General features: G+C 42.4%; 1 protein-coding gene across 1 annotated transcript in view; it reads right to left on the bottom strand.

Annotated features, from left to right (window-relative positions):
• Nucleotides 1-10,807, bottom strand: part of LOC133657529 (B-cadherin-like) — a 40,844-nt gene extending 30,037 nt beyond the window's left edge. The window contains exons 1-2 of the mRNA XM_062058971.1: nucleotides 10,401-10,807; nucleotides 6,351-6,459 (exon numbers count right to left, since the gene is read on the bottom strand). Coding sequence (XP_061914955.1) covers nucleotides 6,351-6,459; nucleotides 10,401-10,451 — 160 coding nt within the window. The 5' untranslated portion in view covers nucleotides 10,452-10,807. The remainder of the gene's footprint in view (nucleotides 1-6,350; nucleotides 6,460-10,400) is intronic.
• Nucleotides 10,808-25,290: the final 14,483 nt, after the last annotated feature.

The following is a 25,290-nucleotide window of genomic DNA, read 5'->3' as shown; positions in this document are numbered from 1 at the left end:
CTTCGTGTAGTGGCGATTAAAATGATATTTAAACACAGCAACCCGTGTACCACACATTAAGCACACGGCTTTACCATTAATTTATGTAAAGAAATACTTGGCAGTCCATGTCTTGTTGGAAACACGCCATTCCTCATCAACTTTTCTTTTTTTAGCGTCTCATCACTTGTCTCTATGCACCTTCACTCACAGGTTCCCCCCGGACATACGGCATAAATAACACATTTCAAAATAAAAGCAGCACAGTTGTATTGCGCGCACGACATAGATGTTTTTTAAACTTTATTTTGTAATTTGTAATTGCGCCGTTCAATTCACTCACAATCGCACACGCGCATACGTCCACACGGAAGTAATACAAATAACGCTTTTCAAAACAAAAGCAGCACCGTTGTATTGCACACTCGACATAGATACTTTTTAAAATTTATTTTGTAATTTATGATTGGCCTCACGCGGGCCGGACAGGGATGCGCAAAGGGCCGGATGCGGCCCGCGGGCCGTACAATGCCCAGGTCTGATGTACACAGTAACATTCCAATCCGAATGATGATCATATTAAAAAAATGTGTCCATTTACACGTGGCTACTGTTTTTCCGAGTCATATCACTATCAACACTCCAATAGTCATAGTGTGTGTTAGTGTGCCTTACAAACAATTATCACATCATTCCATTTGTATCAATGTTGCACTTGGTGTGAAAACCATAACAGGCTTTGCTCCAGTCAAAATTTTTCATCTGCTCAAGAAGAGAAAAGGTCTCCACTGGTTTATCGCTAGTACTTGAAATTTGGCCGATTATTAATGCAATACATTGAGACAATACATTGGACCTCCCTACTCACAGTGGACAAAGCCATAACAAATATGTGAAAGTGCTAAACAGATAAACTATGATTTCACCCAATTACGTGTGTGAGTGACAGAGCAGAGTTGTAAATCAGTTAGTGAAATGTTCTTTCATTCATTGTGACATTCTGGGAATTTATTGTAGGGACATCAAAGTCTCACATTACGTTAAAAAAACTATTATTTGAACATCCATCCATCCGTCCGTCCATTTTCTATTGCTTGTCCCCTTTGGGGTCGTTATGTCAAAAAAAAAAAAAAAAAAAAGTATTTAATTCCCTTGTTCTGCAGTGTAATCGTTTAAGTGGAGATTCCTTACATGGGCTGACTCGCGTCAAATTGTGATTGTGAAAACAGCTATTGCTTGCACATTTACTTGTGACTTTGGCAGAGACACGAGGAGAGGGCAACAATAAAAGATTTCTCAATGTCTTTTCTCTATCTGTGCAAAATGTAAATAATGCAAGTTAAGTGTCAGTTCTTGTCCTTTTGAACCCTCACTCACACCAATGTTCATTTGTTATTGATTTTCACATAACTACACACCTATTTTCATAACTAGAAATCTGCTTTTGAAAAAATTCTCAAACGATAACGTTACCAATACCACTAAGGCCCAGTTTACACTAAGCCGGATAAGGTTATCCAGGGTAAATCTCACCTAACCTTATCCGTGTACACACACACAACAATGCCTCCGTTTAAGACCCCTTCCCCCCTTCGTCCGCCGGCGCAACGCGACCTAAAACGTATGCGCGGAAAATGCACACGCCATAGTCACATCCAGTGTTGCTTTGTGTGCAAGTTCTTAAATGTAACTTATCTGAACAATATCCAGTGTTGTGGTATTTCAATTAACTGGAATCTAGTGTGCTGTGGGGCCCTATTGTAGTCAATCACACCTGAGCCATCATCAATTATTAGACACGTAAACAATGTGATAAAGAACATTTTACAACAATCAATCTCAGGATGTAGATATCTGGTCAGGACACTCATCCCTCTTTTGCCTTCACCTTCATTGTCCATTCGTTTTTGGTGACTTTATATACTCTGGACCTCGACGTTGAGTCTGCGATATACATGGCGGACAATAACTGATACAGTCTGCTTTGCCAGTCCAAAAGCATTCGCCGTTTTCCGTAGTTAGTCTTCCCTCAACGGCCAGGTAATACAAAGCACATGCTACCTTTTTTATCACATCCACGGGAGCCCGCATTCTCGTTGACTCTCCTTCGACAAATTGACAAAGTTTTTTGCTAAGTAGAATCACAGCTGACCTGGACATTGGAAAGTTCTCTTGCCGTCTGAAAAGTGTTTTATCCGAAATAGCGGCAATCGCTTTCTCCTAAGGTATTCATGTGTGATTTCCACAAGCGTCTGTACAGATGGAATGAGAAACACGGGCATGTCTGGACGACTCGCTTTCATATTTCCAGTGGTTAGCTCCGAGTTACGACATCACTTCCTGTGTGGGCGCGGCCTTTCTGACTTCACTTCCTCTCCGAACTCAGTTTGTAAACGATCAATGAGTCCATACAAAGCTAAGTGCTGGAGATTCAAGAAATACACGGCGCACTTAGCCGTGTAAAAATTTGTCCGAGGAGGGGGACCTTAAACGCTGGTTTAGTGTGGCTGAAACGGGGCTTAGGCTAAAAAAATATTTGTTTAAGGGGTTAAAGGACGTAGTGTAGAAGACATGGCCTAATACTACAAAGGGTTTCCCCTTAATGTAACTAAATTTAATTGCCACCACACCTAAAAAAAATAGTTTAAGTGGACCAAAATTAAAGTAAGATAATGTATTGTAGCCCCCAGAAGTAGTCACACACAATCATGTTTACCTTTTATTGCCAATCTTATGTTAACAAACGACACAATTCAAACACGTGCAAACACTTTTGTCTACATGCTTCCCCGGATACACACTTCCTTATTCTCTCCCAATATGCTTTGAGGCACGGACGGTGTGCATTACCACCAACGGGTCGTTACAGTATGAATGGAAATTTGTATTTATTTATCTCACACACACACCAAGTTAACATCTAAATGTCTTCCAATAAACAAAAGGTTAGTCTTTTCTTGTATTTTAGTCATTTAATTTAATTTTTATTAATTTTCAAAAAGGTAAACATAGAAGGCTATATGCTACTAGGATCTAGTAGCAATAATATTGCAGTCTAAAACAGCAACATTGTCAACAAGTAGCAAATAATCAGTTGCTAAACTAATACCAAATAATTATAGTTGCATATTACTTACACACATACTGAACAAAAATATAAAACGCAACACTTTGGTTTTTGCTCTGATTTTCCATGAGTTCACTCAAAGATCTAAAACTTTTACTATATACACAAAATACCTATTCCTCTCAAATATTGTTCACAAATCTGTCTAAATCTGTGTTAGTGAGCACTTCTTCTGTGCCAAGGTAAATACATCTCACCCCACAGGTGTGGCATATCAAGATGCTGATTAAACACCATGATTATTGCACAGGTGTGCCTTAGGCTGCAAACAATAAAAGGGCACTCTGAAATGTGCAGTTTAATCACACAGCACAATACCACAGATGTCACAGGTTTTGAGGGTGCTTGCAGTTGGCATGCTGACTGTAGGAATGTCCACCAGAGCTGTAGCCTGTGACTTGAATGTTCATTTCTCTACCATAAGCAGTCTCCAAGGGTGTTTCAGAGAATAAAGTGGCCTTTTATTGTGGGCAGCCTAAGTCACACCTGTGAAATAATCAGGCTGTTTAATCAGCATCTTGATATGCCACACCTGTGAGGTAGGAGGGATTATCTTGGCAAATAAGAAATGCTCACTAACACAGATTTATACAGATTTGTGAATAATATTTGAGAGGATTAAGTATTTTGTGTATATCGTAAAAGTTTTCGATCTTTGAGTTCAACTCGTGAAAATTGGGAGCAAAAACAAAAGTGTTGCATTTATATTTCTGTTCAGTGTACAAAGTCTCCGAGGCAAAAGTGTATTACAAAATCCAAAACCAGTGAAGTTGGCACGTTGTGTAAATCGTAAATAAAAACAGAATACAATGATTTGTAAATCCTTTTCAACCTATATTCAATTGAATACACTGCAAAGACAAGATACTTAACGTTCAAACTGGAAAATGTCATTTTTTGCAAATATTAGCTCATTTGGAATTTGATGCCTGCAACATGTTTCAAAAAAGCTGGAACAAGTGGCAAGAAAGACTGAGAAAGTTGAGGAATGCTCATCAAACACTTATTTGGAACATTCTACGGGTGAACAGGCTAATTGGGAACAGGTGGGTTCCACGATTGGGTATAAAAGCAGCTTCCATGAAATGCTCAGCCATTCACAAACAAGGATGGGGCAAGGGTCACCACTTAGTGAACAAAAATGTGAGCAAATTGTCAAACAGTTTAAGAACAAAATTTCTGAAAGCTGTTGCAAGGAATTTAGGAATTTCACCATATACGGTCCGTAATATCATCAAAAGGTTCAGAGAATCTGGAGAAATCACTGCATGTAAGCAAGGTCGACATCCAATGCCCGTGACCTTCGATCCCTCAGGCGGTACTACATCAAAAACCGACAGTGTGTAAAGGATATCACCACATGGGCTCAGGAACACTTCAGAAAACCACTGTCAGTAACTACAGTTGGTTGCCACATCTGTTAAGTGCAAGTTAAAACTCTACTATGCAAAGCGAAAGCCATTTATCAACAACACCCAGAAACGTCGCCGGCTTTGATGGGCCCAAGCTCATCTAAGATGGACTGATGCAAAGTGGAAAAGTGTTCTGTGGTCTGACGAGTCTACATTTCAAATTGTTTTTGGAAACTGTGGACGTTGTGTCCTCCGGATCAAAGAGGAAAAGAACCATCCGGATTGTTATAGGTGCCAAGTTCAAAAGCCAGCATCTGTGATGGTATGGGGGTGTATTAGTGCCCAAGGCATGGGTAATTTACACATATGTGAAGGCACCATTAATGCTGAAAGGTACATACAGGTTTTGGAGCAACATATGTTGCCTTCCAAGCAACTTTATCATGGACGCCCCTGCTTATGTCAGCAAGACAAAGCCAAGCAATGTGTTACAACAGCGTGGCTTCATAGTAAAAGAGTGCGGGTACTGGACTGGCCTGCTTGTAGTCCAGACATGTCTCCCATTGAAAATGTGTGGCGCATTATGAAGCGTAAAATACGACAACAAAGACCCCTGACTGTTGAACAACTTAAGCTGTACATCAAGCAAGAATGGAAAAAAATTCCACCTGAAGAGCTTCAAAAATTGTTCTCAGTTCCCAAACATTTACAGAGTGTTGTAAAAGGAAGGGCCATGTAACACAGTGGTAAAAATGCCACTGTGCCAACTTTTTTGCAATGTGTTGCTGCCATTAAATTCTAAGTTAATGATTATTTACAAAAAAAACTTAAGTTTCTCAGTTTGAATATTAAATATCTTGTCTTTGCAGTGTATTCAATTGAATATAAGTTGAAAAGCATTTGCAAATCATTGTATTGTTTTTATTTATGAATTACACAAGGTGCCAACTTCACTGGTTTTGGGTTTTGTAGAAAGTATCCAGTAACAAACGTGTCCGCATCATTCAACTTCCTGCACCATGAGCTAAACTTTATGTGGCCACTATGTGTCGCCGAAAAAACTATCATGCCACTTCAACTTAAAGACAGCAAAAGCCCATTTCAAAGAGTTGAAAATAAATAGATTAGTGTTTTTCATACCGACCATCGTACGTTTAATTTCCCTTGGTCAAACCTTTTTTAACATTCCACACTACCAAATGGTATGTATGATTCCTGCTGCTATCGGATCGGATCAATGTCAACAAATACGCCAGATTCCAAAAACTGTATCGTATTGGAAGTGATAAAGTTGAATCAGGACAGACCAAGTTATTATACCACTAGTGACGATTAAAAAATTAGACACTGATAATCCCTTCACCCCAAAAACCCAGCGCCACAGATAGAAAGCAGTCATGTGAGAAAAAAAAATGAAGTCGCCAAACAGGTTGGACTTAAACTTGTTCCACAATACTTTACGCGTGGACTGTTGCATCACAACAACCATTTAGAAAATAAAAACATGCCGTATTGTCCTTGTTAGAACGGTCTTTGTTTTAAGATATTATCCAGACTTAAACAAAACAGATAAAGCAGCGCTCCTATTTTTCAGTTGTTGACATGCTCTGAAAAGAGAGCATTTGCAAAACAGGCTTGGGGACATTATTGAGCACTGCAGGTAGAAACATTACAGAAGGTGCAGCAAGCTGAGACTTGCTGCACTTGCTCCATGAGGCACTAATGAATAGCACTAGTTTGCAGACGGTATTTATTCAAACTCAGGCGAATGCAACAGTTGTCGACGATCATACAACTTTCCCTCCAAAGTTGATGCCGATATTACATTAGCTAAGAAAAACATGGCTGAAACTACACAAGTAGAAGAACAATGAAATGTTGATTGTTCTTACCTTTGCCCAACAAAGCACCACGATTTAGTTGTTGTCTGCTTACTTTGAAGACCTTCATGTCTGACTGATATCCTGGTACACATGACTGCTCCTCAGACCAAACCAAAGCCTAGAAAAAAAAACACATTTTCAAACATATACATAAATATAAACACACACACACATACATACATACATACATACATATATACACACACACACACACACACACACACACAGTACATACATACACAGATATGCGCACGCACGCACACTAAAAAAAATGATCGTGTTAATCTTCAGTCATTTAAACTATTCACAATCACTGTTTCCATGTACAAAAAAAATAACTTTGAGAAATCAAACTAATTTATAGTTTGACAAGCGGTAGAGAATGGATGGATGGATTTCTCAAAAAGTATTTTTTTTTGTATTTTCACACCGACATGTGAAGTCCAAGTGTCCATGCATACTCTCAAATGTGACTATTGGTCATACGCCATGTGCCTCCCGTACACCGGTAGGCGCTCATTTCATTTTAGCGCAGATAACTGAATTACTTTTCCAATTGCCCTATGATGTCATACTAGGATTTGCGAATCCTTACAACTTGTTTTAACTGATGTCCGCTGTAATATTGGCACAGATTATAAATATTACGTCTCTAATGGTTATACTAATGTTAAATATACAGCATCAAGAAAAAATATTGGATTGCGCTACGATCATGATGCTACTACAAAGAATGTATCGGGTCTGATGAAAAGAAACACAGGCGAAATAGATTTTTCAAAGGAATTTTCGGACGAAAAACATGGAAACAACTTTTAAATGTTTAAACGTTCATTCAAATAGCTCCATGGATTGATGGAAGGAGTTTTAAATCCGAAAGAAAAGACTGATCGTGCCCCGACTGATATCCAGAAGAAGGTTTGTGTACGCTTTATTTGCCTTTGTGCTCCATGATCTTTAATCTCTTTCGTATTTTGTTCAGAAGTCCAAATTAAGCCTGCATTTTACATTTCCTTAGCTACGTTTTTAAATAAATCTGTTTCTTTTTTCCACCATCGATGCACTTCAAAATGTTCTGTCAGCCTCCTCTTCATTACAATTTTTGCTATGTTTTCCCGCACGTTGCGACTGGCACATGCACAATACAAAGCGTCCTGTCCGGCGGCACACACCCCCTCGAGAGATCTGGGGCCGTACTTATCAAGCTTCTTAGAATTACTCCTAAGAAGTCTGCTAAGAGTTGACTTAAGAGTAAATAAATTCTTCGCTGAAAGCTGCACTTAAAAGTTAGTTATCAAGCGTCTTACTCACACTTTCAGCGAAGTGTAGGACTGAATCTTAAGTGTCACACTCAGAGCTGAATTACGACATTACTATGTGCCGTAAACGGAATTTTAGGTGACGTCATTTCTGTGTCCATAGAAATGACCAATCACGGAAGGGAATCCGTTGTCTAAGAATAAAGAAATATCTTGGAAATATTTAAGTGGACGATGGGAGTGTATATTTTGACAATAAACTACAAAATAATACAAAACAAACTAGTCCCCGCCGGCACTCACGCTACCGCTCCCTCTCTTCTATCGCCCACACACTCACTGACGTCACTCACCTCACGGCCACACACATACGCTACTGTCATAACATTTTCTTTCCAATTCATTAATTAGGCAACTAATTTGAAACTGGTGTGGGTGGCTCTATATATACTAGCCCACTGCAGACACATGCAGAAATCAACAAGGAATCGAAAAGTATTAAATCTGTGACAAAAATATCCGCTCTGTCTAAATGATACAGTTTGATCAGCTGCTCGTCATCAAAAACAAAAAAAAACATTGTTCCGTTCCCTGAACGTTCGCGCACGTCTCTCTCGCCTCAGTGCCATCCCCTGCTGGCAACTCCTAACCACTTAAGACACCTCTGAAGGTCTCTTAAATATCGTGGAGAGTAGGAGTGATTCTTAGACTTAAGAACGTTGATAAAGCTTTTATTCTTAAGTTTGAGAATAGGACTAAAGTTCACAAATTCTCAGGACTTAAGTGTAAAATGGCACTCTAAGAAGCTTGATAAGTACGGCCCCTGGTTTTCAATCGCATAATACAGGTGTGTTAGTCTGACTTTTCAAAAACCGAACACAATTGGTGTTTCCATGTTGGAGGAGGCTTGTTTAGAGCCAAACTATTTGAGAGATCGGACTCATTTAGCGCATGGTCATGTACTGACTGTTTGTTTTGCCCACCGGAAAGTGGCGCATTGCACGTCAGTGTGACGATAGAGCGATGTGCTGTGCCTTTCAAAACAAACACCCACGGAATTTTAACAACTTTGTATGGATAGGCATGTTTACGGCTGAAAAACGTTTAAATTTTTTTAAAAGACGTCAAATGAGGAAGTGCAGTGCAGCTCCAACTGTGGCCAGCTCAAAGTTGAAAGCAAACATGGTGCCAGGGAGTCACGTGAATGCGTTTTGATCAATCATTTAGGAGATGGTCTGAAACAGAGTTGGCCCAAACCTACTCAATGGCGCCCCCCGGAGAGTGAGAATATTATGAGGACGTGCCAACATGGTGACCCCTTTGACGCCAAATCCAGAACACTGTTCATCGTGACAGGATACAGGAAACTCAGCAAATAATTTAGACTAACACACAAATAGAATCAGAATCAGAATAGTTTTATTGCCATTGTTTATAAATAGTCTGCTGTTTTGGTTTGTAGGTGCCAATTTAGCTGATTTGGGCCATTACTTTTTCGGGTTTTTTGTGTGTGGCCCAAATACTTTCTCTTTCCAGTCTTATGTAAGCCGTGTTTTTTATTTTTTTTCCTAAAATGTCACGTCCTCTGGGCACAGGGGTTAGTGCGTCTGCCTCACAATACGAAGGACCTGGGTTCGATCCTGCGCTCGAGCTCTTCCTGTGTGGAGTTTGCATGTTCTCCCCGTGACTGCGTGGGTTCCCTCCGGGTACTCCTGCTTCCTCCCACCTCCAAAGACATGCACCTGGGGATAGGTTGATTGGCAACACTAAATTGGCCCTAGTGTGTGAACGTGAGTGTGAATGTTGTCTGTCTGTGTTGGCCCTGCGATGAGGTGTCGACTCGTCCAGGGTGTACCCTGCCTACCGCCAAAATGCAGCTGAGATTTGCTCCAGCAACCCCCGCGACCCCGAAAGGGATAAGCGGTAAAAAAACTAAAAATGACTGCAAATGGCCCCCAGGCTGCACTTGAGACACATTTTAGACCCTATAGCACAGGAGTGTCCAAACTTTATTCCACCGAGGGCCCATACAGCAAAAATTTTGATTAACTGGGGCCACATTTTTTTTACCTTTTGTTTATCCATCCATCCATTTCCTACCGCTTATTTTTACATAAATGGATGTGAAAACCAATTCAATGTAGGTCAAAATATGCTTATGCATTCAAATGTGTTATGGAAAACACTGTTTACAACTCATATTTGTGTTATAGTTGGCAAAAGTAGTTTGTAATAGTTCTTTTTTTACATTTTAATTAGAACAGAAGGGCCTCTAAAAATCGGGCTGTGTGCCGAAATGGCCCCCGGGACAACACTTTGGACACCACTGATGTAGCCCACATAGTGCATGATTATCACTTTTAATTTACACTACGTTATGTCTCCAGAAAGAACAATCAACGGTCATGCTTAAATGATGTTAGTGCCTCCATGGAAAGCTCGAGTTTATTCACGCGTTTGAGCAAGTTCACCTGTCGACGCCATCATAGAGGGCGAGGCCATTAAGCTCCGTGACAGGAAGACATACCTGCTAATCCGTAAACGAAAAGGTAGTTTTGTATGGTCATAATATTTAGATATTTTGTGGTTTAATTTATTTCAAACCACCAACGTTAAATTAAGTCCTGGTTGTGAGGTAAAAAAAAAAAAAAAACGTTTCCAAAACTACTTCCGTGTTCATGCTATTTGACCCAAGAGGAGGCGTCTGAATTGAGGGTAAAATGACAAATAAAATAGTAAGATACTGATATTAATATCGCATATAAGCTACAAGTCAACACGCGGAAATGTAAGAACTTACCAGAAGCAGCATGAACAAAGTTCTCAACACCGCAAACCTGGCGGCCCCCATCTGTCTGCTTGTCCCCAAAATGTCCTCCTGGAAGCGACGACCAAATGAAAATAAATTCCACAGCAAGTGTGTTCGCGTTCAAATAGCTTCTTCTTCTCTTGCTTTTTTCCCCTCTTGCTTTTTCTTCTCCTCCTGCTTCTTCAAAGACCTTCTCTGTACGACTCCGACCGTTCAAAGAGACAACCGCAGGTAGTTTTAGCTCTGTGACGTCAGCTCACAGGTGCGGGTCTTCCGCCTTCCAAATAAGGAGATTGAGGTTGGACCCACGTGACCAGGCAGATACCAACAGTTTCTGTGGCACCTTTAGTCACAATGAAGACGAACCACGACCAGTTTACTGACTCACATCTTAACATGTGTTTGAATGCTTGGGTGCTAAATGATGCAACTTTACTCTCCACCCATCCCTCTCTCTCTCTCTCACACACAAACACGCAAACACCAGAGATGGGACCAAGTCATTGTTTTGCAAGTCATAAGTAAGTCTCAAGCATACTTGCCAACCTTGAGACCTCCGAATTGGCGGGGTATATATATATATATAAAAGAAATACTTGAATTTCAGTGTTTATTTATTTACACATATACACACACATAGCACTCCTCTACTCTTTGTTGTATTTGAGAGTGCAATGCTTTGCAGCCAGTAGCACAGCCTTTGAAGGAGCATAGGTATGGGCAGCATCTGTGAAATGTAATTTGCAGGAAAGGAGTGAGTTTAGGGTTGAATTGTCCATCCTCGTTCTTTTCTTTGTCACTATCTTTCTAACCATGCTGAACACCCTCTCTGATGATGCATTGCTGTGTGGCACGCACAAAAGTGCCTTCATCAAATGCGCTAGAGTCTGGAATCTTCCATCTCTCCCTAGCATACAACCTTCCCCTTCGAGGTGTCCTGGATGAACTGAAATTCTTGTTTCCGATTATTTTGGAACTTGCAAGCGTACTTCTTCTTCTTACTCGTCGTCGCCATGACTGTCTCTTCTTCGTTCTTCTGCTTTGTCTCTGTTATGTTTTTGGACATTACTACTTGCCGTAGTTTTGAAGCAATGCATGATGGGAATCCGGATGTTGTGTGTCAGTGTATTAACGTGCCGGCTGGAATAAACACACGCTGAGCAATAGCTCCGTGTCTGCCTACTTTATGGGTTATAGATAAACCTATGGATAACGGAGACATATATAATAGTATCCTTCTTGTTGTGTGTGCAGTTGCGCACTGAGCTCCAAAAGGCGTAGATGTTATAACGTGACTGGGCCGGCACGCTTCTTATAAGGAGGAAAAGCGGACGTGACGACAGGCTGTCCTCACTCAGGTCCGGCTGGAAATCGGGAAAAATTCGGGAGAATGGTTGTCCCGGGAGATTTTCGGGAGAGGCACTGAAATTCGGGAGTTTCCCGGAAAATTCGGGAGGGTTGGCATGTATACAACACACACACACGCAAACACACACGCAAAACACTCACAATTTAACAGTTTTAAAATGTAAGCTAAAATATGTTTTATTAGTGGTTGTCATGTGACACAGGGACAGTCATGGGACTATCTCAGGATATTGCTTCCCCAAAATGGCCACCTGTTGCTTAGCTAGCTCATTTACAAATGCACATTTTTTTTGCGATGGAATCTCATTTTAACAATTTTAATGCTCGGGAGTCGCTTATTACAATTCAACTGTTCTTATCATACATCCATCCATCCATTTTCTACCGCTTGTCCCTTTTGGGGTCGCGGGGGGTCCTGGAGCCTATCTCAGCTGCATTCGGGCGGAAGGCAGGGTATACACCCTGGAAAAGTCGCCACCTCATCACAGGGCCAACACAGATAGACAGACAACATTCACCCTCACATTCACACACTAGGGCCAATTTAGTGCCACCAATCAACCTATCCCCAGGTGCATGTTTTTGGAGGTGGGAGGGAGCCGGAGTACCCGGAGGGAACCCACACAGTCACGGGGAGAACATGCAAACTTCACACAGAAAGATCCCGAGCCCGGGATTGAACTCAGGACTACTCAGGACCTTCGTATTGTGAGGCACATGCACTAACCCCTGTTGCACCGTGCTGCGCTGTTCTTATCATATTTATTTCAATGAATTCATGTACTTTATAACAAACTAAGCATATATCGCTACCAGGCTTTTAGCCTTAAAAATCACTAAAGAATGCCCAATGTAATATATTTGTCACAATAGCAAACATTCGGTGGCATAGGGATTAGTACGTGTGCCCCACAGTGCGTAGGTCCTGGGTTCAATCCTGGGCTCGGGATCTTTCTGTGTGAAGTTTGCATGTTCTCCGTGTGACTGTGTGGGTTCCCTCCGGGTACTACGGCTTCCTCCCACCTCCAAAGACATGCACCTGGGGATAGGTTGATTGGCAACACTAAATTGGCCCGAGTGTGTGAATGTGAGTGTGAATGTTGTCTGTCTATCTGTGTTGGCCCTGTGATGAGGTGGCCACTTGTCCAGGGTGTACCCTGCCTACTGAGATAGGCTCCAGCACCCCCCGTGACCCCGATAGGGACAAGCGGTAGTAGATGGATTGAATTCATGTGCTTTATAACAAACTAAGGAAATATCGCTAACAGGCTTTTAGCCTTAAAAATCATTAAAGAATGCCCAATGTAATATATTTGTCACAGTAGCAAAAATTCTAAAAGGACGGTCAATAATTGCCATAGTTTTAATGATTTTGAATCAATAAATTTCAGTAGGATCAAAACATTGATACAACATTGATTATACATACATGTCCTTTAAAATGACTTTGAAACAACGTTGCAAAATAGTTGTATTTGTAAATTGAGACAACGTTGATGTCTAACGTTGGATCCACGTTGTTGGTTGGGAGATGAACAAATTTCAAAGGGCAAATCAACGTCACAACCGGACATTGAATTAACGTAGTCAAAAAGCATGTTGTTTCAACGTTGTAGTTGTGTTGTTGAATATTGGTTGGGAAATGACCACATTCAATGTTAAAATCAACGTCAGAACACAACATTGATTAAATGTCGTCAAAAGGCATGTCGTTTCAACGTGACGTTGCTCAAAGTCAGGACCTAATTGGACAAGTTCTCAACGTTGTTTTAATGTCTTGTGCCTGCTCGGAGGTTTTAGTCACGAAAACATATTTTCAAATAAGGATGAACAAAGCAACATTACAAATAATCTAGTGCTGAATGCTTTCTCATCTCGTGTTTATTTATTTGCATATTTTCAAGAGAGAACAAAATTTAAGTTTTTTGATTGTGAAATTAATAAACAATTTTCAACACACTTTATTTTTTTATATCTCTATCCAATAGTTGTTTAACTTTTTGTTATTTATTAATGTATTTATGTAATATGTTTTAAAATGTATGTAATATGTTAAAAAAAATGTCCTCCTTCATCACTGCATAAGGCAGCTACAGTGTCTGTTCTTTCTATTATTTTCTCTCTCTATTAGAAAATTATAACATTCAAACACAGGAAGTGAATAAACTATATCAATTATTGCTAATATATGGAAAAGGGGGGGGGGGGGGGGATTAAATAAACTCTGCTTCTTCCGACTCTTTTTTCCTTGAAGCACAAATGAGCCTTGGTTCGTATGGGCTATGGGTAATTTTTTTATACATGAGATTTACTTAATTACTTACTTTCACTGTTCATAAATGAGACTATCTCCGCACCATTACACAAAATATTGGACTTTATTCATCAATTTATTTTAATTAAAACATTTACATGCAAAGTTATGTTAAAATTGACATGCAAATGTCATACCAAAGACTATAAAAATAGGACCCATTACCTCCCTGCTTGACACTCAGCATCAAGGGTTGGAATTGGAGGTTAAATCACCAAAAATGACTCCCGGGCGCGGCCATCGCTGCTGCTCACTGCTCCCCTCACCTCCCAGGGGGTGATCAAGGGTGATGGGTCAAATGCAAAGAATAATTTCGTGTGTGTGTGAGACAATCATTGGTACTTTGTTTTATTTTTTTTCGAATATTAATCACAATTCTTAGCAATTTACCTGTCATTCTCCTGATGCTATGCTTCATGGTAAAACATCTATGAATAATTCATTATTGAGATAAGAGCCTTCCTCTAAGACATACCTTGTTTTCTTTTTTCTGCATGCCTGAACGTCAGCTGACTCATATCATCAACATTATGTACTGTCTGTCTGTGCAGTGCAGGACTGACACACCTCGTAATCTGCAAAATCACAAACTAATCCACTATTACAGTACAACTCGCTTATGTTGACAACCTTGTTAAGGGGGGGGGGGGTAGTATATTTATAGCTAGAATTCACTGAAATTAAAGTATTTCTTATATATACTGTACATATATATATATATATATATATATATATATATATATATATATATATATATATATATATATATATATATATATATATATATATATAGTACAGTACACAGTAATGAAAACACAGTTGTTCTACTAACTGTACTGTACTTGCTGCTTACTTTAAAAAAAAAAAACACTTACCTTTCATTATTTGAGTAGCCTTTGTTCTTCCATTTGAGTACTGGCGAGCGATCTCTGAATCTGGGAACATATCCTTCACAGATTTGTTGAAAACATCCGCAAATGAGAACGGGATGTTGCTTGCAAGGTGGCCCATAATACTGCGTTGCCACCGACTTGTGCTTCTCTGACCGTTCATGAGTGACTATATCCATTCGGCCACCGTGTTATGGGTTATAGATAAACCTATGGATAACGGAGACATATATAATAGTCTCCTTTTCAGGTGAGAGGACGCTAAAGGCAGTGCCTTTAAGGTACGCCCCCAATATTGTTTGTCCGGCTGGAAATTTTGAATATTACAACCTGCCGTAGTTTTGAAGCAATGCATGATGGGAATCCGGATGTTGTGTGTCAGTGTATGCCGGCTGGAATAAACACACGCTGAGAAATAGCTCCGTGCCTGCCTACTTTATGGGTTATAGATAAATCTATGGATAACGGAGACATATATAATAGTCTCCTTTTCAGGTGAGAGACGACGCTAAAGGCAGTGCCTTTAAGGCACGCCCCCAATATAGTTGTCCGGGTGGAAATCGGGAGATTTTCGGGAGAATGGTTTACCCGGGAGATTTTCGGGAGAGGCACTGAAATTCGTGAGTCTCCCGGAAAATGCGGGAGGGTTGGCAAGTATGCAGTCAATATTGCATACAGATAATGTGTCATGAGACATGCAAATATACATTAAAATACACAGACGACATAAGTAAATGAAATTAAATGAGCTCAAATATACTTACAAACGAGGCATAAAGATAGCCTAAATAGCATGTTAGCATCGATTAGCTTGCAGTCATGCACTAACCAAAGCCTGATTAGCACTCCAACAAGTCCATAACATCAACAAAGCTCACCGTTGTGCATTTGGCATAAAACACATCTTTCTGTGGCAGTGTCGGAGAAAGTTGTACATGTAAACAAACTACAGTGAGTTCAAGGACCGCCGAAATTAGTAGGACAAAACGTCCCTCGCTAAATACTCTCATCAGCGAAGCATGTTTAATACAGACAGCGGAATTAAGGAAGGTTTGTGTCATGTTTGTCCTCCTACAGAAACTAAATTAAAACAAAAATATATATTTTTCCTCCATCTTTTTCCATTTTCACACATTTTTGAAAACACTCCAGGGAGCTACGAGTTGCCGACCCCCGACTAGTCATTGACAAACGTAATGACTAGTTTAACAATTAGATTAATAATCAGTGCCTCCACAAGTTCCCGGGATTTATTTTAGTAACATACATTTCTGCTCGATATTAGTTCCCACATGTGACTCTACATCAGCTGGAACAACGCTGCTTTTCATGGCTACAGTATGGGCTGAGGGTCACACAGGAAACGGTGCCGTTTAAGAATATTTTCGTGACGTCGTTATCGCGTTAACATTGACAGCCCTAAATCCGATGCAGCGCACTTACCTTAAGACAGTGGTTCTTAACCTGGGTTCGATCGAACCCTAGGGGTTCGGTGAGTCGGGCTCAGGGGTTCGGCAGAGGTCAAGACACACCCGACTCATTGTGTAAATAAAAACGGTATTACGGATACGGCAACAGCAGAAGTCACACTGATTTGCAGGTGTGTAATTTGTTGTGAGTTTATGCACTGTGTTGGTTTTGTTCTTTGAACAAGGTGATGTTCATGCACGGTTCATTTTGTGCACCAGCAAAAAAACATGGTAACACTTTAGTATGGGGTCATATTCACCATTAATTAGTTGCTTATTAACATGCAAATTAGTAACATATTGGCTCTTAACTAGTCATTATTAAGTACTTATTAATGCCTTATTCGGCATGGCCTTATTATAACCCTAACCCTCTAACCCTGGCCCTAACCCTCTAACCCTAACCCTAACCAGATAACTCTACATTAAGTCTTTGTTACTTAGAATATGTTCCCCTAGTGTCCAAAAAACTCTAAATTAAGTCTTTGTTACTTAGAATATGTTCCCCATACTAAAGTGTTACCAAAAACATATAACTGTCTTGAATTTGAAAAAAAAACAAACATTTAATTTTTCACTAAAGAAGGTGAATGCGCATATGAAACTGGTGGGGTTCCGTACCTCCAACAAGGTTAAGAACCTCTGCCTTAAGACAACAGAGAATTCGATAACTAGACAAACAATTGGAATTGTTATTGCTTGCTTGGATGCGAATAAGTCTTTAACAAAAGCAGCTGAAGGTTGAAATCTGACACTTCTGTCTTGCCACTTAACTTTGCTTCTTCACTCCCCCCTCCTTTCATTCCTCCTCTTTCCTTCCCTCTCTCCCTCGATCTTAATGCCACATCTTCCACTCGCTAAGTGACGGCAACTGTAAAGTCTTTCTTCTGCACACACGCACAGCTCTTTGTCCTTCTGTGGGCGCATGAATGACGTGTGGAAGAGCAGAAGATAACATCTGCTAATTGCTTAATAGTGCCCAACGAGTCTGAGTCGTCAGACAGAGTTCCCTATTTGGCTTTCAGTTCCCAGTTTACTCTTTATTTTTGCTTTTTTCATACTGGAACCCCACAGTAACACAAATGCAACCACTGCTCTTTTAAAAAGTCAATATAGGAAGAAATTAAGCAGTACAATTGACGGACTTAATGAGTCGGTCAACATAAACGTGTTGTCGACATAAATGGGACGATTGTATTTTTTATTGTAAATTCGCTGTATATCAATGACAGCAGGTTATTGTTTTTGTACAGTCCGTGATTTTGAAAATGTACCAGATCAATGAATGTTCATGTTTAATGACTTTGTGTGTTTTCCGTATAACCAACAATAGGCCCTTTTCCACCATAGCTTTCGGAACGTATAGTTCATGGAACCTCTGGTTCCTGGTTTTATAGGTTCCTGTAGAAGGGTGTGGTTTGTGTTTCCACCGCATTTCACGGTTCAGAGTAGTTTATCAGACTGATGACGTATGTTGGAGTGGTTTACTATACTTCTATACTGATACCATGTAGATAAACAGACAATATTACTGTAGGTCACAGTTCTTTTGCTAAAAAAGTAAGTAATCGAATTACAAAGCAATAATATACAAAACGATATGATTTAGAAAATAAAGTGTACCAAATTGTTCATAAAAAGTCAGGCTTTTGTCTTCAATGTTCAACAGTCAGAAAGTCGTCCTCTCATTTAATGATAAATTCATGAGAGTCAGGCGATTTCTTTTGGTCCATTTCAGCTGTAAATAACGATATATAAATAATAAATGTCAGTGTTTATCTCACGCCGACAACACAAACACATCGGCTTTAGCGTTAGCTTGTTAGCATTAGCCTTCTGTTCACTCGGGTTGAGGCTAATAACTACACAAATGGAGTGTCACTGACGACTTTTACAACATGTAATAAAGTAAATAGTTGATGTTATTTACCTTTGTTCCACTTGTGTACTGCCTCCTTTTTTCCACATTTATCCAATGAAGTCAGAGTAGTAAGCACCTGAGGTCGTCTGGTTATTTTCCCTTTTAACGTGTTCTATCTACACTTCTGTTAAAATGTAATAACCTCTTATTCTTCTGTTGTTTGGATACTTTACATTAGTTTTGGATGATACCACAAAATTTGGTATCGATCTGATACCAAGTAGTTACAGGATCATACAATGGTCATAATGTATAAGTCCTCATGTGTCCAGGGACATATTTCCTGAGTTTATAAACATAATATAAAATTTGAAAAAACGAAAAAAGATTATATATAGATTAAATATAGACATAATCATAGTAGTATCAACTAGATACGTTATTGTACTTGGTATCATTACAGTAGATGTCACGTGTAGATCCACCAATGGCATTTGTTTACATTTTGACGCCGGTGAGCTACGGTGTGTAGTGAAGCATGTATTATATGAATTCCTCGTCCTGCAGGGATGATACTTGTAAGGAACTTACTTTATTTGTCGCCATGGAAGCGAGGATTAGTGATTTAGAAGTAGTTAAAACACTCCAGACTGCGGCTGGACGTTAGCCGCTAGCTAGCTAGCCATGTCTTAAAGCATTTCTTCCTGAGGGCATTTCAGTGTTATAGCTTCACCTTTATCGTTAGTTTTTAAGCCAAAATGCGTCCATTATCAATTTTCTGTCTACACACTGTGTCTGCTTGTAAGTACTCCGTGATTGTGCGCTACCGAACATGCTCCTCTGCTCGTAAAACCAGCAATGTCATGACGTGACGACAATGTGACGTCATGCCCGTATAAAAAAAAGGGGGTCGGGGACCGGTACTTTTTAGAAGCGGTATAGTACCGAATATGATTCATTAGTATCGCGGTACTATACTAATACCGGTATACTGTACAACCCTACTCCACAGCGATTCCCTCCTTCTTTCCACCCTGGACTATTGTCTTTTTAGGACTCATATTGAGTTAACATAACGGACAAAACAAAGAAAAAAAACACAGAAAAGGCAGGCATGCTGAAGAGCTGCGTGGTGACGAGTAGTCTACTGCGCAGCAAGTGGCATGGGGGGCTCGGCTTCCCCAAAATTGCCGCGCCTTGCTTTGTGCCTGCAGGCGGGACACAACATGAATGACTAAATGAATGAAGCGTTCCTGCGCAGAGACATGGTTCGCACACGGGGGCATATTTGGCTCTATCAAAAAGTTAGCAAATCGGAAAGTTTGCAAATAGAGGGGTTCGTAAATTGAGGTTCCACTGTACTTGTATCATTGTAGAGTGTGGAATGTTAATAAAAATGAAATCACTCAAAGTGTAGTGGTAATTGTTTTTTTTTAGCAACACCTAGTGCACACAATAATTCATGAAGTTAGGTTTGTGGCTCAGTAAGTTGAAGGATGTGGCTACGTTTCTTACTGGATACTGTCATGATCCGTGGTCCGGATCATGTTTTGTTATATTCTGTTAGTTTTGGACTCCATGAGTTCCTGTTTTTGTGCACCCTTGTTTGTTTTAGTTACCATGGTTACTTATTATTTCCACCTGTCTGATTAGTGTTCGCCCGCTCACCTGCTTCCCGAGCACTAATCAGAGGCATTATTTAAAGGCCTACTTAAACCCACTACTACCAACCACGCAGTCTGATAGTTTATACATCAATGATGAAATCTTAACATTGCAACACATGCCAATACGGCCAGGTTAACTTATAAAGTGCAATTTTAAATTTCCCGCTAAACTTCCGGTTGAAAACGTCTTTGGATGATGACGTATGCGCGTGACGTAACCAGTGAAACGCAAGTATCGGTACCCCATTGAATACAATACAAAATAGCTCTGTTTTCATCTCATAATTCCACAGTATTCTGGACATCTATGTTGGTGAATCTTTTGCAATTTGTTTAATGAATAATGAAGACTGCAAAGAAGAAAGTTGTAGGTGAGATCGGTGTATTAGCGGCGGACTACAGCAACACAACCAGGAAGACTTTGACTCGGATAGCAGACGCGCTAGCCGACGCTAGCCACCGACCGCACGGATGATCGTGGTGAAGTCCTTCGTCCTTCCGTCGATCGCTGGAACGCAGGTGAGCACGGGTGTTGATGAGCAGATGAGAGCTGGCTGGCATAGGTGGAGCACTAATGTTTTTTATCATAGCTCTGTGAGGTCCCGTTGCTAAGTTAGCTTCAATGGTGTCGTTAGCAACAGCATTTTTAAGCTTCGCCAAGCTGGAAAGCATTAACCGTGAATTTACATGTTCATGGTTTAATAGTATTGTTGATTTCCTGTCTATCCTTCCAGTCAGAGGTTTATGTATTTTGTTTCTATCTGCATTTGAGCCCGATGCTATCACGTTAGCTCCGTAGCTAAGTTAGCTTCAATGGCGTCGTTAGCAACAGCATTTTTAAGCTTCGCCAAGCTGGAAATTATTAACCGTATATTTACATGTCCACGGTTTAATAGTATTGTTGATCTTCTGTCTATCCTTCCAGTCAGTGGTTTATTTATTTTGTTTCTATCTGCATTTGAGCCCGATGCTATCACATTAGCTCAGTAGCTAAAGAGCTTCGTCTATGTATTGTCGTGGGGATAAAAGTCACTGTGAATGTCCATTTCGCGTTCTCGACTCTCATTTTCAAGAGGATATAGTATCCGAGGTGGTTTAAAATACAAATCCATGATCCACAATAGAAAAAGGAGAGAGTGTGGAATCCAATGAGCCAGCTTGTACCTAAGTTACGGTCAGAGCGAAAAAAGATATGTCTTGCACTGCATTCTAGTCCTTCACTCTAACGTTCCTCATCCACGAATCTTTCATCCTCGCTCAAATTAATGGGGTAATCGTCACTTTCTCTGTCCGAATCTCTCTCGCTGCTGGTGTAAACAATAGGAAAATATGAGCAGTCCTTCCTCCGGTGTCGTCACGCTACTTCCGGTAGGGGCAAGGCTTTTTTTTATCAGAGACGAAAAGTTGCGATCTTTATCGTCGTTGTTCTATACTAAATCCTTTCAGCAAAAATATGGCAATATAGCGAAATGATCAAGTATGACACATAGAATGGATCTGCTATCCCCGTTTAAATTAAAAAAATTCATTTCAGTAGGCCTTTAATCCTGCCTTTGCCGGTCAGTCGGCCAGTCGTTGTTTGTTTCATGCCACAGTTACCGGAGTATGGCGTGTCCCTAGTCCATGCTAAGAAGTAGCATTAGCTCCAAGTACGATCAGCACGTTGTGCCTTCGCCTTGTGTTCCGTTTTTTTTGTACTACTTTGCTATTTTGAGGAATAAATCATGTTCCTACCTGCACGCCTTGTCCGGAGTGGTCCGTCTGCATCCCGGGAGAACGAACCCCGCAGCAAGCTGCGAAAACCCCGTCGTGACAGATACCTTCTAATACGCTTATGCCTTGGAGACTTTGTGTGTGTAAATATTATGCAGTTCTTAATATTTTGGACTATAAGGCATGCTTAAAATCCTTTCATTTTCTCAAAACTCGACAGTGCGCCTTATAACCCGGTGCGTCTAATGTACAGAATACAGTAATTTTGGTTGTGCTTACCGACCTCAAAGCTATTTTATTTGGTACATGGTGTAAACATAAGTGTGACCAGTAGAAGGCCGTCACACATAAGAGATACGTGTAGACTGCAATTTGGTGAGAGACACACATAAGAGATAACCTGACTCTCGCCAGATCCTTGTAGTTCGCTGAACTCCACACAAGGGTCTGGGCCCTAAGGCATTGCAAACTCCTTCAAGATAGCAAAAAATAATGAACCAATCAGGATCGCCGTGATGGATTTCTGTTATGTTCAAATAACAGACACAACAGCCTCGCTCAACTTCACAACAGCACTCTCCTTTATTTCAGTAACTTCCTCAAAAGGCCCAGCCCAACTACGGTGGCTTCAAGGTATCAAAAAGCACAACGTAAATAGCCTGAGTAAGACAGTAGAACACATTACCAATAGGCATTCAAGTATAAGAACAGTATTTAAGATTAACTTGAATGAACACAACATTTCCCCTCCTCTCTTAAAACTTCAAGTATGGAAGGTGGCCACAAAGTCCTGAAAACGCTCAGGGCGTGCACGGGCCCTAACAGGCCGAGGCTCAGGAGCAAGGGGGACCGGCAGTGGGGCCGGTGCTGGAGCAGGGCACTGCGCGACCGGCACAGCCTGGGCGAGGGGTGCTGCCACTGGATCGGGCACCGGAGGGCGTGGCCCCAATGCGGGAATGTTCGGTGCCACCCCTGTGACGTGAGGCTGGTGAGGAGGGGCAGGTACCTTGCGCAGGCAGCTAGCGTGCCAACGGGATCCATCGGTTAACTGAAATGAAGCTGGGCCCAGCTGGCGGCTGACCTGGTATGGAGCAGACCAGAATGTTGACAGTTTGTTGGCGCGGTGGGGCCGGCGCGCTCTGACCCAGTCCGACACTCTGACAGCTGGCCATTTAGCCCTGTGCTTCTGATCGAACCTTTGCTTCATGGAAGTTTGTTGTCCCTTGACGCGAGACTTGACTGCTGCTGAGCATGGTCGCGGGCTCGCGGCCATCGGTGGGCGGAGTCTCGACAGGGGAAGCACAAACTCTCGACCCACCATGAGGCTGGCAGGAGAGACCCCTGTTGTAGAGTGGACAGTCGCCCTGTAGTGGAGGAGGGTCTGATTCAGTGCAGCCTCCAGCGAGTATCCCTCGGACATGTGAGCACGCAGTCCATTCTTCAGTGATTGGTTGTACCTTTCCACCCCCCCGTTTGCCTGGGGGTGGTAGACGGAGGTTCTGATGTGAGTAACACCCTTGCTGGCAAGGTAGGCGGTGAACTCCGAGGACAGGAACTGAGGACCGTTGTCCGTGGTGATGGCTCGGGGTAAACCCCAACGGGAAAACAGGCGGTCCAGGAAGGCGACGACGGCAGCAGAGGTGACCGTTCCCATGGGAGCCACCTCAGGCCACTTGGAATGCAGGTCGTAGACCACCACAAGAAACCTCTGGTGGTGTGGCACATTATGCAGCTCACCACAGATATCAAGCTGGAGATGGTCCCACGGTTTAGTTGGCCAGTCCAGGGGCTGGAGTGGAGGCGAAGCGGGTGGCCCAGTCTTCCCACTGGTGAGGCACGCTGCACAGGAGCGGATGAGTCCCTCCAGGTCTCGATCGATGGCGGGCCACCACACTGTGTCACGGCACCTTTGCTTGGCTTTGACTATGCCAAGGTGACCCTGGTGTGCCATCTGTAAGACACACCCTCTGAGGGCTACTGGGATAACAGCGCAGTGTCCCCGGGCGATGCAGGCCTCACCCCAGCATGACAGTTCGTTCTTCACACGGGAATACGGCTCTAGCTCAGGTGGGACACGGGAAGGCCAACCGTGTCTGATGTAGTCACGCAGCATGGTGAAGACAGGCTCGGCTGCTGAGGCCGTCTCCAAATCACGAAGGGAGACAGTGTCCTTCAATGGTGAGTGGACCACGTCTTCTTCGTCCTCCGGGGAGACAGCGGGGCCCTGGGTGGTGGCAGGACGGGACAGGTAGTCTGCCACCACGTTATTCCTGCCAGGGGTGAATTGTAGCTGAAAGTCATACTGCTGCAGACGGTCTGACCATCTGTGAAGACGGAGGGGCCTGTGCCCCACACCAGAGGTAGACATCAGGGTCGTCAGGGCCTGGTGGTCCGTCCGTAAAGTAAAGGACCTATAAGTAGAGATGCCAACGCTCACATGCCCATATACAGGCGAGTGCTTCCCGTTCGCCCACTGAATATTTCTGCTCAGTGGGGCTGAGCGCCCGAGAGGCAAACGCTACCGGTCTCTCTACGCCATCATGGATCTGTGACAGAACGGCACCTAGAGCCACTGCGGAAGCATCACAGGTCACGAATGTGGGGCTGTCCAGTTGGAAGTGCGCCAGGATCGGAGACGTGGTGAGGAGCCGCTTCAACTCGTCGAAACCAACCTGGCACTTGGGAGTCCAAGACCATGGTGTCTCCTGCCTGAGCAGCATCCTGAGCGGGGCCGTAATGGAGGAGTACTGAGGCAGGAACCGCATGTAGTAGGCTGTCATCCCCAAAAATGATGCCACCTGGGAGGCCGTCGCAGGAGTGGGGACGTCGATGATGGCATCCACGTTCGACTGGAGAGGCGAGATGCCGTCGGCGGAGACACGGAACCCAACAAAGTCTATGGCGGGTGCAGCGAAAACACACTTCTCTGTGATCAGCGTGGCATGGTGGCGCTTGAGTGCGGTGAAAACCTGTTCCAGGCGGGCATCGTGTGTGGCAGCATCTGGCCCATGCACCACAATATCATCCAGATACGCCACAGTCCCAGTGCAGCTAGCGAGGATTGTGGACATGATTTTCTGGAAACAACTCGGCGCTGAATTGAGCCCAAAAGGCATCCTCGTGTAGCGGTACAGGCCAGTGTGGGTGATAAACGCTGTCAAGTCCCTACTCTCCTTATGTAAAGGGACTTGTAAATAGCCCTGGCGCAAGTCCAATTTACTGAAAACTCGGGAGCCGTGGAAGTGTGTAGTGAGTTCCTCCGTCGTAGGAAGAGGATATTTGTCAGGCACCACTGCCTTGTTCACTTGGCGGAGGTCGACGCAGACTCTCAGTCCGCCCGACTTCTTCTTGGCGATGACAATGTTGGACACCCATGGGGAAGCGTCGATGGGCTCTATGATTCCACCAGCCTGGAGGCGTTGAAGCTCCTGCGTAACGCCGTCCCGCAAAGCCAGGGGAACACGGCGAAGGGGCTGGACCACGGGAGGCACGCTGTGGTCCAGGAGTGGCTTGTGTGTAAATGAGCTGAGGCAGCCCAGGCCGTTAAACAGCTCCGGCTGGTCGTGTTGCCTCGGAGACGCTACGTGTAGAATCCGCAT

This window comes from Entelurus aequoreus, linkage group LG09, assembly GCF_033978785.1.
Source record: "Entelurus aequoreus isolate RoL-2023_Sb linkage group LG09, RoL_Eaeq_v1.1, whole genome shotgun sequence".
NCBI classification, from domain to species: Eukaryota; Metazoa; Chordata; class Actinopteri; order Syngnathiformes; family Syngnathidae; genus Entelurus; species Entelurus aequoreus.
Note: the sequence above shows the minus strand (reverse complement) of the source record. Positions and strands in the feature narration are given on the sequence as shown.